Source organism: Anomaloglossus baeobatrachus, chromosome 8 (assembly GCF_048569485.1).
Source record: "Anomaloglossus baeobatrachus isolate aAnoBae1 chromosome 8, aAnoBae1.hap1, whole genome shotgun sequence".
NCBI lineage: Eukaryota > Metazoa > Chordata > Amphibia > Anura > Aromobatidae > Anomaloglossus > Anomaloglossus baeobatrachus.
Window position 1 is genome coordinate 195,646,663 of NC_134360.1, and position 13,523 is coordinate 195,660,185.

Here is a 13,523-nt window from a genome sequence, read left to right on the forward strand (position 1 = left end):
ATCATCCCGGTGGCCTCACACAGCAGCGGCGGCTTAGTAGCCGCATACCACAGGTGGCGTCACGAACACAAACTTTAATTCAAGCCACATATTCAACTGACACCCACCAGGGCCACGGAGCCGGGCCCAGCCACCACTGACTACCACCGGACTAGTCCGGCCCGGCACCGGGTGTCCCATAGCCCTGGGGTGGGCGAGTCAATGTCTGTGTATACTGTCTGTGTATACTGTCTGTCTGTGTATAATATCTGTGTATACTGTCTGTGTATACTGTCTTTGTAAACTGTCTGTGTATACTGTCTGTGTATACTGTCTGTGTATAATATCTGTGTATACTGTCTGTGTATACTGTCTTTGTAAACTGTCTGTGTATACTGTCTGTGTATACTGTCTGTGTATAATATCTGTGTATACTGTCTGTGTATACTGTCTTTGTAAACTGTCTGTGTATACTGTCTGTGTATACTGTCTGCCTGTGTATAATGTCTGTGTAAACTGTCTGTGTAAACTGTCTGTGTAAACTGTCTGTGTAAACTGTCTGCGTATACTGTCTGAGTATACTGTCTGTCTGTGTATGCCCCGCCCTGTGTGCTTTTATGCTGCAGACTCCCAGTTCCCCCACATACAGCTATATCCCAGCTCAAAAGCAGGAAGTCTCACACAGCTGTTAAAATAGTGAGACAGTGGGGAGCCCGACTTCAACCAACTACAGACTCTCTTTTTAAATAGAAAAGAGAGAGAGAGAGAGTAATATCATATATCTTGGTCTCTTTTTAATTCAAGAAGCTTTCCATGTCTCATAGGTCTGCTTTAAGGTGGGCATACACATTAAACTAAGATCAGTCAAGTTAATTTTGGCATGACCCTTCCCTATCTAATGGGTATAGGGTGTTGGGCTGACTTTCTTTTGGTGCTTCATGCCATTTTACTCATTTGATGACATTAAAGGTACTTTAAATAAAGGTGTTAGGCTTCATAGTCCCTACTTATCTCTGTGAAGAAATGAGAAGTTGTCCCAGCCATGCTGCAGATCCGGAATCACGCGGGGTCACATGAAACTCTGCAATCTGTATACATTTATTAATAATAATTTGATGGAAAAACTCTTTCATGATTAAATAAGCTAAAACAGCCTAAATTAAGGTTCAGCTTTACTTACCCTGTTATTCTCAAAAAGATCCAAAATGAAGGTAATGGCACTGCTGTTTATGCCAATGAACAGATTTATACAGGACAAAGCCACATAGGCCGTGCTCGGCACGTTAAATAGATGCGATGCAGGATACATCATAGGGATTACAGCCCATCTGCAAATACAAATAGTTCACAGGAAATGCAGAATAGAGATATTTAGTGTGTACAGCTCTATAAATCAGGATTATTTTCAATTTTTTCCTAATATTCTGCAATATTTCATTATGTGTGTATATACTGTGTATATATATATATATATATATGTATATATATATATATATATATATATATAGATATATATAGATATATATATATATATATATATTACTGTGCATGACATAACCAGCACAGAAGAGGGCAGTATTTTCACAATTGTGTATCATGTATACTGTACTGGGCTAAGCAAAAGATCGCCATCTACTGGTAATTTATCAACTAGCACCCGTAATAATGCTCTGACAATACACAGTGCTTAAAGTTTTAGACTTTATAGAAATGTATTATTTAAGTATGTAAGAAGCAATTTTCCCATTCCCAGTGAGGGAGGCGTGATAATCAGCTCATCAGATTGTCAGTTTGTTCTTTCATACACTGTATAATTAGAATGGCAAATACATTCAGAAAACTCCATAAAGCACTTTAGAGAACCACTCACAAGGATTTTGCTATATGATGGAAAGGCAGTGCCATACTTGCACTAAGATGCTGAATCCAGGCATACCTGTTATAGAAAAATCCCATGCTTTGATTGACATGTGCAACGGGGAGGGCCATTGGGGGTTGGGTCCTCGGTGTTTATTCCTCCTCCTGGCTTGCACTGTTTTCTTTATTTGAATATCGCGCCGCCATTGCTGGTGTTAATGGTGCATGTGCATTGCCACAATAATTCTGCATTTATTAAAATGGCGCATGCGTGTACCATGATCTCCAGCACCAGTTTATTACAGTAAAGACACTGCTGAGAGTACTACGAGTGGTAGGGGTGCGTGCGCAGATGTAGAAAAAAAAATCTGCCCATGCGCCGATGCGTCTCATTGTCTTCACTGCAGTGTCTTCAATAAAATGGCGCCTGAGATCATGGTATGCGCATGCACGGACTCTGGCGCCATTTTAATGAACACAGAAGTACTGTGGTAATGCGCACATGCCACCAACAACAGCAATGGTGGCACAATATTCAAATAAAAAAAGGGGTAAGCCAGGAGGACGTCGGAGGAGGAATCAACGCGAGGATCCAAACCACAAAGGCCCGCCTCCGATGCACATGTCAATCAAGTGCAGGGCATTTCTGCCACTTTGATTAAAAATATTTCATCAACCAAGCATCGGATCTTTCTATAACAGATATGCCTGGATTGAGCATCGCAGTGCCAGTATGGCACTGCCTTTAGTTCATAACTCAAAATCCTGCTGCTTGGTTCCCTTTAAGCTACAACAAGTAGCACTTACCCGTAGAAGAATAGCAGAGCTATGAGCGCTGGCAGGTTAGTAGGGGACGTATAAGCTTTCTTTTCAAATCCGATGAATATTAATACCACCATGGCGACACTTATAGCATAGTTTGCCTGAGAAACAAAGAGTAGAAGTGACCATTATACAATAGTGTGTCATTATTGTTCACATAAAATAATTATAATGTTAATGAGCATGGGATAAATGATAAATCTATGATTGCTGGAGGTCCGACATCTGGAACCCACCCCCCCCCCGATCACAAGAACAAGGATCCCAAAGCCTCACCATTTACTGTCTGTAGGAACGTTGGTTATGCTACTAGATGGGACTCGGTAGCTCCAATTCTTTGGGTCAGATGAGGACTCGGTAGCCCCAGTGATCATGCATTTATCATCTATCCTGTGTATATTGTTTATGGCGTAAAGCCTTTAAGAAATACAATTGGATAAACTTCCATTTACTCTTTGGGGATTACAAAAGGGAAAACACACAATTTTGATGTGGTCCATAGAGAGAAGGACCTGATGCCTCCCAATGAGGGTGTAGCCATGGTTGGTGCAGAGGTGAAAACTACACCTGGGGTTTGTCACTTAAGGGGCTCTAAAACCTCAAACAAATAAGACACTTTCAATGTCACCTGGTTGGCCCAGCAGGGCCCTGTTATTACTATTGTACCCAGAGCTTAAAGTTGACCCTTCTGGACTCCAAGTTGGATTTTCTATTTGGCATGTGGCCACTAGCCTGGAGCTGGACCAAGTCTCCCTTAGATATAATATGGGGTCCCCATTGTCTTGCACAGACATGTTTTATTCATTTATCTATCTATTCCATATAATATCAGAACTGTTCAGTGTCTAATTGCAAATATCGGCCCTGATCCTGGAAACAAATGGATGTGAAGAAGGTACAATGAAAACGCTATTGCAAAACCACAAAAAGGTAAAATGTATGTGTGGCACCCCTGAGGCTTCAGTCGCCACAGGGTACTGCACCTCACCAGAGGTGCAGTATTCATCTCGGATACAGAGGAGGTCATCGTCGGTAAAACCACCACAAATCACCACAACACACAGTTAGTTGCCCTCTCACTGGGACTAGGCTGGGGTAGAGATATTAGGGGGTGGCCATCACTAATGTAGTGGACCCTCTGCTCATTAGTTCAGGAACTCGGGGGGGAGGAGCTAGACACAGGGGAGCAAGGCGATACACACATACACACACTTACAAACAGTCTAGTACAGGACAGGAAACAAGTGAGACGCAGAAGAACACAGTCGCTGAGGGGAGAGCGGATAGCTCCCTCAGGACTGGCACCCACCTAAGGGTGCGGAGCCCTAGGCTGATGGGCACTTCAGGTCCCACCAGCAGAATCTGCTGGGCAGAGGATTTCAAGTCTTCTGGCCCACACACAGACCCTGGGGCAAAGCAGCATATAGAGCCTTGAGTTGTGACCATAGGGCGGCTCTATCTGCGGACTCGCGCTGCCTGTTATATGGGGGACAGAAGAACCCCCAGGACTCGGGTCCCAGCGTAACTTTAAGCCGCAGGGACTCACACAACACAGCACAGGGAGGAAGGACTCACTGAAAGAAACACCAGTTCTGACCTCCGAACTATCCGGGATCAGCTGGAGCCCATGACAGCGGAGTCCGGCAGTCCAAAGGCGGTGACATCTCAATGAGTAAAGAACTTAAACTGCAACCGCTGTGTCGTCCAATCCTTCCCGCGCCCCGCGCTACTTCATTAGAGTGGACTACTACTACTCCCCACATCCTCCTCGGGGCCTAGCTCTACCTGTGGAGAGCTGCAACACCCAAGCTGCATCACCATCTGCCCCAGAAGAGAGACTTCCTACAGCGGCGGCTAATAACTGGCCACATACCACAGGTGGCGTCACGAATAACTACTCCCATCATCCCCAGCCCCATCTTTACTGACACCGCTGGGGTCACGAAACCGGGCCAGGCCGCTGTGACATCCCCAAACCGGTCTGGTGATGGGTAGCCTCTCCCCCACAGACCCCGCTGGCATGTCATATGTAACTTACTATATCCCAGGTGAAATTTGTAAACCAGTAAACTGCCGGTGTCACCCCACTGACAAACTGAAGGTGCTTGGCATTCGAGACCCTTTCTTGAATCAAATACAGCACAAAGCTGGCAGGGATGAAAGACATTGCAAATATCACGCAGATAGCCACCACCACGTCCACCGAAGTAGTCAGCCTGGAAAAGAAAGATTTATCAACATACTTACATTAGTAGAGAATTTAGGGTTTTATTTGTTGATCATCAAATTGTTAAAAAGATAATCCACTTACTGACAGCTTAATAAAGGGGTTGTCTATTAGTTAAACATGATGGTCTATCCATTGGATAGGTCATCAATGTCTGATCAGCTGGGGTCCGACACCCCGCATCCCCACCAATCAGCTGTCCCTGGTGCCGACAATGACAGTACGGAGACGGAAATGCTCAGTTCCAGTGCTGCCCCGTCTTCTGATAGTGGCCGCTGCCAGGTACTGCACATTGGCTTCTGATTGATTTGAAAGGGAGGCAGATTGCAGTACCCGGCCGCGGCCACTATTAGAAAATGGAGCAGCTCCAGAACTGAGCATTTTTGTCTGCCACCGGAGACACCAAGAACAGCTGATCGGTGGGGGTTCTGGGTGTCGGACTCCAGCTGATAAGACATTGATGACATATCCTAAGGACAGGTCATCAGTGTAAAATTAGTGGACAACCCCTTTAATGGACCCATGGAGATGAAAAAAATGTTTTTTTTTTATAAATATATACTCACTTCCCGCACTGGTTCTGCTCCATCACAGTCAATACTGCATCCCCCTCTACTCTGCTGGGATCAACATCAGATAGGGGTGTTATGTTAGCCTGTAATCTGATCGGCTGCAGCGGTCATGTGACTTCCCTGTTGGATATTGATCTTTGCAGACAGATGGATGATGCAGCGCTGAGTATGGAGGAGTGTTGAGTACCATTACATTTATCACCTCCCTTTGGCCAGGGTGTTGTAAAAGGTCTAGCATGGGGCATTAAGGTATTAGAAGATTCACATAGGCACTGTATGAAATATTTCAACATTATACGATACTTTTCATATAGACGGTGTATGGAGCTATACAAGTGAGTAAGATTAATAAATGATGAATTGTAAAGTGCTACAGAATATGTTGGCGCTATATAAATAAAAAGTATTATTCTTATTATAGAGGTGTTCTGGTTCTAATGGAGATTTATCTTGAAGGCAATGCTTCAAGGGAAAACAAAATATGCAGAGTGAGTCTCCGGTTTGGCCGGTAGGAGTTACTTTCCGTATGTAGAAATTGTATTGGCATGTGACAATCCCACCTTACAGATTGAGTAGTGAACTTGTTGAAAAAAGAGAATTTTGTTTACTTACCGTAAATTCTTTTTCTTATAGTTCCGACATGGGAGACCCAAACCATGGGTGTATAGCTTCTGCCTCCGGAGGACACACAAAGAACTACACTCAAACGTGTAGCTCCTCCCTCCCAGCATATACACCCCCTGGTAGCCAGTCCTAGCCAGTTTAGTGCAAAAGCTGAAGGAGGACATCCACCCACAAGTAGAGATAGAGCACAACCCGGAACAACCGGAACCTCTATCTACAACAACAGCCGGTGAAAACACACGGAACAAGAAAACTGCCAACAGGCAACAGGTAGGGTGCTGGGTCTCCCATGTCGGAACTATAAGAAAAAGAATTTACGGTAAGTAAACAAAATTCTCTTTTTCTTTATCGTTCCTTATGGGAGACCCAAACCATGGGACGTCTCAAAGCAGTCCATGGGTGGGAAATAAACAGACACTGAGAAGTAGGCGAAACCTAACTTCACAAATGGGCAACAGCCGACCGAAGGATGCGTCCGCCCAAGCTCGCATCTGCCGAAGCATGAGCATGCACTTGGTAGTGCTTCGAAAAAAAAAAGTGCAGACTAGACCACGTGGCAGTCTGACAGACCTGCTGAGCCGTAGCCCAAGAGGCACCGACGGCTCTGGTCGAGTGCGCCTTAATCCCCAGCGGGGGAGGCATCTGAGAACATTGGTAGGCCTCGGATATGGCCGACCTATTCAATGAGCTAGGCTCGGTTGAGAAACCGAGAGACCCTTGCGCTGACGTATGGTCAGCACACAAGAGAGGTGCACCGCCTAAGAAACAGCGGTGCGTGACACATAGATCCGGAGCGTCCGCACCAAATCTAAAGCATGCAACGCTTTCTCAAAGCGATGCACAGGGGCCGAACAAAGGGAAGACAAAGAAATGTCCTGGTTAAGGTGGAAAGGGGACACCACCTTAGGGAGAAGGCCCGGAGTTGGACGGAGAACCACCTTGTCTTGGCGAAAAAAAACAAAAAGGGTGACTCCGAAGAGAGCACAGTCAAATAAAAGACTCTCTTGAGATAAATTATGGCCACCAGAAAGACCACTTTCTGTGAAGGACTAAACAACGAAACCTCCCTAAGAGTCTCAAAGGGGGGTTTCTGTAAGGCCATGAGGACCCGAGTAAGGTCTCAGGGATCCAGAGACCGCCGGTAAGGCGGAATGATGTAAGATGCGCCCTGCATGAAGGAACGCACCTGGGCCAGTCGGGCGATATGCCGCTGGAACAATGCTGACAGAGCCGAGACCTGTCCCTTGAGGGAATGAGGGACAGACCTAGCTGCAGGACAGGATGGTCGGCAAGGAAAAAAACGGCCAAGGAGCATGGCCGGAAGAACGACACCAGGACAGGAAAATTCTCCAAGTCCTGAGGTAAATCCTGGCCGAGGAAGACTTCCGAGCCTGAGTCATAGTGAAGATGACCTCGGAAGGAATGCCTGAAGCCGTAAGGATTCAGGGCTCAAGAGCCACGCCGTCAATCTGAGAGCCGCAGAATTGTTGTGGAAAACGGACCCTCTGAGAGAACGTCTGGCCGGTCCGGGAGATGCCACAGCACCTCTACGAACAGACGGAGCAGGTCTGGAAACCAAGCTCGCCTGGGCCTGGGGCGATAAGTACGACCCGACGGCCCTCCATTTTGATCTTGCGCAGGACTCTGGGCAAGAGAGCTAGAGGGGGAAACACGTAGGCCAGACGGAACTGGGACCAATCTGGAACCAGCGCGTGCCAAGGCCTGAGGATCGTGGGAGCGAGCCACGTAAACCGGGACCTTGTTGTTGTGCCGGGATGCCATTAGATGTACTACCGGAGTGCCCCACTTGCGGCAGATTGATCGGAACACTGCCGGATGCAGGGCGCACTCGCCGCTGTCCACAGTTTGACGGCTGAGATAATCTGCCTCCCAGTTTTCTACGCCTGGGATGTGGACTGCGGATATGGTGGACTTGGAGTCCTCCGTCCACTGAAGGATGCGTTGTACCTCCAACATCGCCAGGCGGCTGCGAGTCCCGCCCTGGTGATTGATGTAGGCAACAGCTGTCGCGTTGTCCGACTGGACTCGAATGTGCTTGCCCGCCAACAGGTGGTGAAAGGCTACGAGAGCTAGAAGTACAGCCCTGATTTCCAGCACATTGATCGAGAGGGCTGATTCGGACGGAGTCCAAGTGCCCTGTGCTCGGTGGTGGAGAAATACTGCTCCCCAGCCGGAGAGACTGGCGTCCGTGGTGAGGAACACCCAGGACGGAGTCAGGAAGGAGCGTCCCTGAGACAGGGAGAGGGGCCGAAGCCACCACTGAAGAGAGCTCCTGGTCTGTGGCGACAGAGCCACTAGCCTGTGCAAGGAGGAAGTCCGCTTGTCCCAACAGCGGAGAATGTCCAGCTGCAGAGGACGCAGATGGAACTGGGCAAAGGGAACCGCCTCTATTGACGCCATCATCTGACCCAGCACCTGCATGAGGTGCCTGATGGAATGACGGCGGAGCCTCAGCAGAGAGCGAACCGCCAGATGAAGAGACTGCTGTGTGACTAAGGGCAGCTTCACAAGCGCCAGCAGAGTCTCGAATTGCATACCTAGGTACGTAAGTTCCTGGGTCGGGGTCAGAGTGGACTTGCAAGCGTGGCGAGAGTGAGCGAGACACTCCGCTGACAGTCTGCACTGGATGAAGCCCTGAGTAGGAGGGCGTCCAGGAAGGAATCACTACCAACCCCTGGAGGAGCAGCACCGCAATTGGTGAATACACAAAGGGCCGTGGCTAGCCCAAGGGGAGAGCCACGATTGGAAATGTTCCTCTCTGATTACAAAACGTAGCCAACGCTGGTGGGAACCTGCGAATGGCACATGCAGAGAGACATCTCTGATGTCGATGGATGCTAAGAAATTTCCTTGGGTCATTGACTGATCGCAGAGATTTCTGCAAAATTGCCGCACCTGAACATGCTTGTTGAGAAGCTTGAGATCCAGGTCGGAAGCACCGTCCTTTTCGGGGACTAGGAAGAGATTTGAGTAGAAATCTCAGAACCGTTCCCAGTTGGGAACTGGTACAATTACTCCATTGGCCTGCAAGAATGCCACGGCCTGTGAGAAGGCGGCTGCCTTGGAGCAGGGGGGAGTTGTCAGAAAAAATCTGTTTTGTAGCCATGGAAGAGGGTAACCCACACCCACTGATCGAAGACGTGTTGCAACCACACGTCGCCCAAGAGGGAGAGCCTGCCACCGACCAAGGACGTTACTGGCGTGGCCAGATAATCAAGAGGAGGCTGCCCTGGTGGCAGCAGCTCCTGCCGACTTAGGACACGGCTTCATGCGCCAGTTGGTTTACGGACCTTGGCTGAGATAGTGGACGAGGCCGAGGGCTTAGAGGACGACCAGTTAGAGGAAACGAAAGGAACGAAACCTCGACTGGTTCCTGCCCTGGAAGGTTTCCTGGGATGTGGCATGGAAGTACTCTTCCTGCCAAAAGCTTCCTTAATAATTTCATCCAGTTGTTCACCGAATAGACTGGTCCCAGCAAAAGGGAATCCAGCAAGGAACCTTTTAAGAAGCATCTGCCTTCCACTCTCGAAGCCACAGAAACCTGCAGATAGCGAGGGAAGTGGCCGAGGCCACCGCAGTGCGGTGACAGTCTCCAGCTATAGGATGAAAAGACTGAAGCCTGGAAGTTAAGGCAACCCATTCGGGCAAAAAAGGCCCTGGTGAGGGAATGTATCTCCTCCCAAGCTCCCAAGAAGCAGAGATGGCTTGAGAGCTCGCACTGCTGCAAAGATGGGGAGAACGAGGCCTCTGCCGCCTCATATATAGATTTGGCCAGAAGGACAACCTGGCGGACAGTGGGATCCTCAGAGAGGAGCCGACAACTGTCCGGGCTGAAAATCTAGACCCCGGAGGGTCCACCCTTGGTGAATGAGCCCACTCCTTGACCACCATTGGTGGAAGGGGGAAACAGTCATCAGAACCACGCTCTGGGAAGCGTCTGTCAGGACAAGCTCTGGGCTTGGTCACAGTGACCTGAATGGTGGAGTGGATAAGGAACACACTCCTTGTTCTCTTAACTGATGCTTTACTGCCAAAGAGGGGTGCTCCCCTGATACAGGCGGATTGAGGTCCAGTATAAATATAATGGACGCAATCAAATCATTAGCATCTGCGTCACTTTCGGACAGATCAATAGGGTACATGGAGAGCATCCGAGCCCCCAGTAAGTCAGAAGAACGCTTAAGAAAGCGTTTGTCAGGACAGGCCCTGGGTTTAGTCACAGTGGCCTGCTCTCTTAGGTGAGATAAACTGATGTTTTCCTACTCTGACACTGGAGGGTTAAGGTCCAGAACGGAGTTAATGGACGCTATCAAATCGTTAACATCTGCATCACCATCGGTATCAATGGGGTACAGAGACGAAGCGTCTGAACCCACAGTAAGGGTATCCTCCTTGCCATGTGACTCGACCCGTGAGGCAGAGCCGTGGGGCGAGGAAGGAGAGGAGTCCCTGCGTCTCCGTTTAGGAGGACGGGGTCTGGGATTAGATGAAACAGACTCTGTGAGCTCTGCAGAGCGAGCTGGAGCATCAGAGGCACCCTGAGAAGGGGGCTGATGCATGCCTAGCAGCGTCCGAGACAACTGTCCAATGGAGTCTGCAAAGGACTGGGAAATAGCATTGGAAAAAGATGCTACCCAAGACAGGGGTTCAGCCTGGGGAGACTCCAGGCTGAGGCACCACCACATGAGACCATTACAGTGTGTGGTCTGTGCCGGTTCAGGCAATATGAGCTTACATGCAGAGCATGTAGTGTACAGCCTTGGAGCCTTGCTCCTAGTGTGAGCCATGCTGCTGAGGAGGGGGTTCTATAATAAAGAATTAACTCCTTCAGAATGCCCTGAGAGTGCATAAAAGTGCACAACCAAAGGTTGTGACTTATCAGGCCGCTATTATGAGTGCCCTCCGGATTCCAAGCCTGGACCCCCAGCCATATTTTCACTCCCTCTGCACTGCAGAGCAGCCAGCGCCGAACGCTGAGAAAATGGCGCCAGAGTGAGGGGGGGGGGCGGGGGTTAACCCAGGAGCGGGAATCGGAGGGCTAAGGAGATGTACAGGGGAGGGAATCATCTCCTCAGATAGGAGTGTCCTCCCCTATGCAGAGCGGCCGGCGGGCGGCGCTGCAGTGTCCCCCTGCATGACTGACATGCAGGGGAACGAAACGAAACTAGGCCGCGGCTGAAGCCGGGGCCTAGAGTTATGCATGCGGCCGACAATCAGGCATCATCGGCGCGGTTCTCAGTAAAAACCGTGGAACCGGCCGGAAACACAGTAAAAAGCAGCATTATCAAAGTAAATCACTGTCCCCCCCAATAAAAGTGCCCCACATTGCAGAAGGACCTCTGAATAACGTCTCTATACTTAGCTTTGAGACGCAGGGTCCAGTCCCTGGTGGGGTGGGGGTTCAGTGCTCCTTCCAGCAGGGTCCTGCACAAGGGCTGCGGATGGAAGCCGGTCTCCTGCAAGGCAGTGAGAACCGTGTTGGCTCCAACTTCAAGCCAGAGCCCCTAAGGGATGGTGAAGGAGCGCGGCATGAAGGGCTCCTGCCCTGAAGTCAACCTTAACAGCACCGCCGCCAGGGGGGTGAGAAGGGACATGCCGGGAGTCCAGTGGACCCGCTTTTCTTCCAAATCTTTAGAAAAAATGAAAAATCAAAAGAGAATGCATGTGTGTGTGTGATCCTCCTGACACACAAAGCAAAACTAGCTAGGACTGGCTACCAGGGGATGTATATGCTGGGAGGGAGGAGCTACACGTTTGAGTTTAGTTCTTTGTGTGTCCTCCGGAGGCAGAAGCTATACACCCATGGTTTGGGTCTCCCATAAGGAACGATAAAGAAAAGTAAATCCCACCCCTGTGTGGATACCTAAGTAGGGAAATTATATGTTACTTCTTACCACTGAGTGCCTGCTCTATACTTACACTGTGACCTCGGACAGCTGGTCCTTGGTGAGATTGAGTGGATGGTTGATTGCCGTGATGCCGTACTCCGCAGGGTCTTTATCTTCTCCTAGGTTGGCTCTGAGAATTGCATTGTTGGCAACATTGATGAAGATAACCATCGCGTGCCAGCCCTTGTTATTGAACCAGACCTGGGGGGAGTCAGTGTCATTTATAGTATAAGTAAAGGAGGATTCCCATCTTAGTCTTTTATGGTTGAGATGAGAATATCTCTCTCTCAGGTCCGACCATTTGAGGCTGATTGAGTATCGAGCACCCAAGCATGGCAGTGCTCACTCATCACTATTCCTGACTGGCAAATCTATATAGTACGTTTTTTTCACATTTATCCTGTGTTCTAATCAGAGCACTTACATCAGGGTTTCTGTCTAAATCCCCAACAGAGTTGTTCAGTATAACGAGGCAGATGAAATCACTTGGACTCCTTCTTACCTCCTTTCATGTGGTGTCTGTCTTTTTAAGACAAAATGGTTTGTCCCGTTATACTGACTGGCTTCTTCAGGGGTTTGACCTGAATCTAGTTTTTCGGGGATTTAGCCACAAACTCCAATGCAAGTGCTCATTGTAGAGCACAGGATAAATGTGACATAGGCCTAACATTGCATTCCCTTCTGCCAAATCAATTAAAAATAACAGGACATGTAAGAAATTTCTAAATAAAAAGGCTATTAAAAAGGGGGTTTCCACTTTCAAGAAAATGGTTTCCGAATACTGTAATATAACAGAGCAGGTAGACCCACTTTCTGGGCCCAAGGCTGACTTCTCACCACTGCTTGGGTCTTGGTGTTTTTTCCTTCTGCAATGATATCACATACTCAACATGCATCACCGCTATAGCCAATCACTGAGCTCAGGAGCTGATTGCCTGCAGCGTTGATCTGCACTGCAACCAAAATACCAATATCTGGGCAACAACAGGGGGACGGGTCAGGACCCAGGGAGAGGGAATACCTGCTTTGTTGTTATGTTATGTATTTTAGAGTGTTTTTGGTCCATTTCCATTTGGAACCCTACATGAAATAGTGGACAAAATGTAAGAAAAAAAAACCATGCAGTTGGGCCATTGCCGAGATTAGCGTAGTAAACAATTCCAATTGTTTTTCCAAATTATCTGTGCCAGGTAGAATAATTAATCTTATGACATTTGCTAGGATATGGAGATAATTATAATGGTGAAGTGTATGGACAAATCCCGGTACACTTTTGGAAGAATCATTTTTTGGGGCACGAACATCAGGATGTTCTAATGGAAACATCAGAATCAGTCTTTACGTCTGCAGGGAATTTGTGTTGTACCTTGACGTTGTTCTCAGTTTCCATGTTCTTTATGAAAAATTCTAGTTCTCGTGATACGGTGTGAGTAACAGGACCCTGACGGAGGCACAAATATAAAACCAGAAATAATCAGGAACTTGATTGTAATCTTTCCTTTACTAAATCCCCAAATGCTTTTCTTTCTTACT

At 48.2% G+C, this 13,523-nt stretch overlaps 1 protein-coding gene across 1 annotated transcript in view; it reads right to left on the minus strand.

The window, feature by feature from the left end:
- ABCA4 (ATP binding cassette subfamily A member 4) overlaps positions 1-13,523 on the minus strand; it is a 295,790-nt gene that overhangs the window by 52,284 nt on the left and 229,983 nt on the right. Inside the window, exons 36-40 of the mRNA XM_075322132.1 lie at positions 13,357-13,431; positions 12,022-12,191; positions 4,697-4,874; positions 2,644-2,759; positions 1,160-1,307 (exon numbers count right to left, since the gene is read on the minus strand). Coding sequence (XP_075178247.1) covers positions 1,160-1,307; positions 2,644-2,759; positions 4,697-4,874; positions 12,022-12,191; positions 13,357-13,431 — 687 coding nt within the window. The remainder of the gene's footprint in view (positions 1-1,159; positions 1,308-2,643; positions 2,760-4,696; positions 4,875-12,021; positions 12,192-13,356; positions 13,432-13,523) is intronic.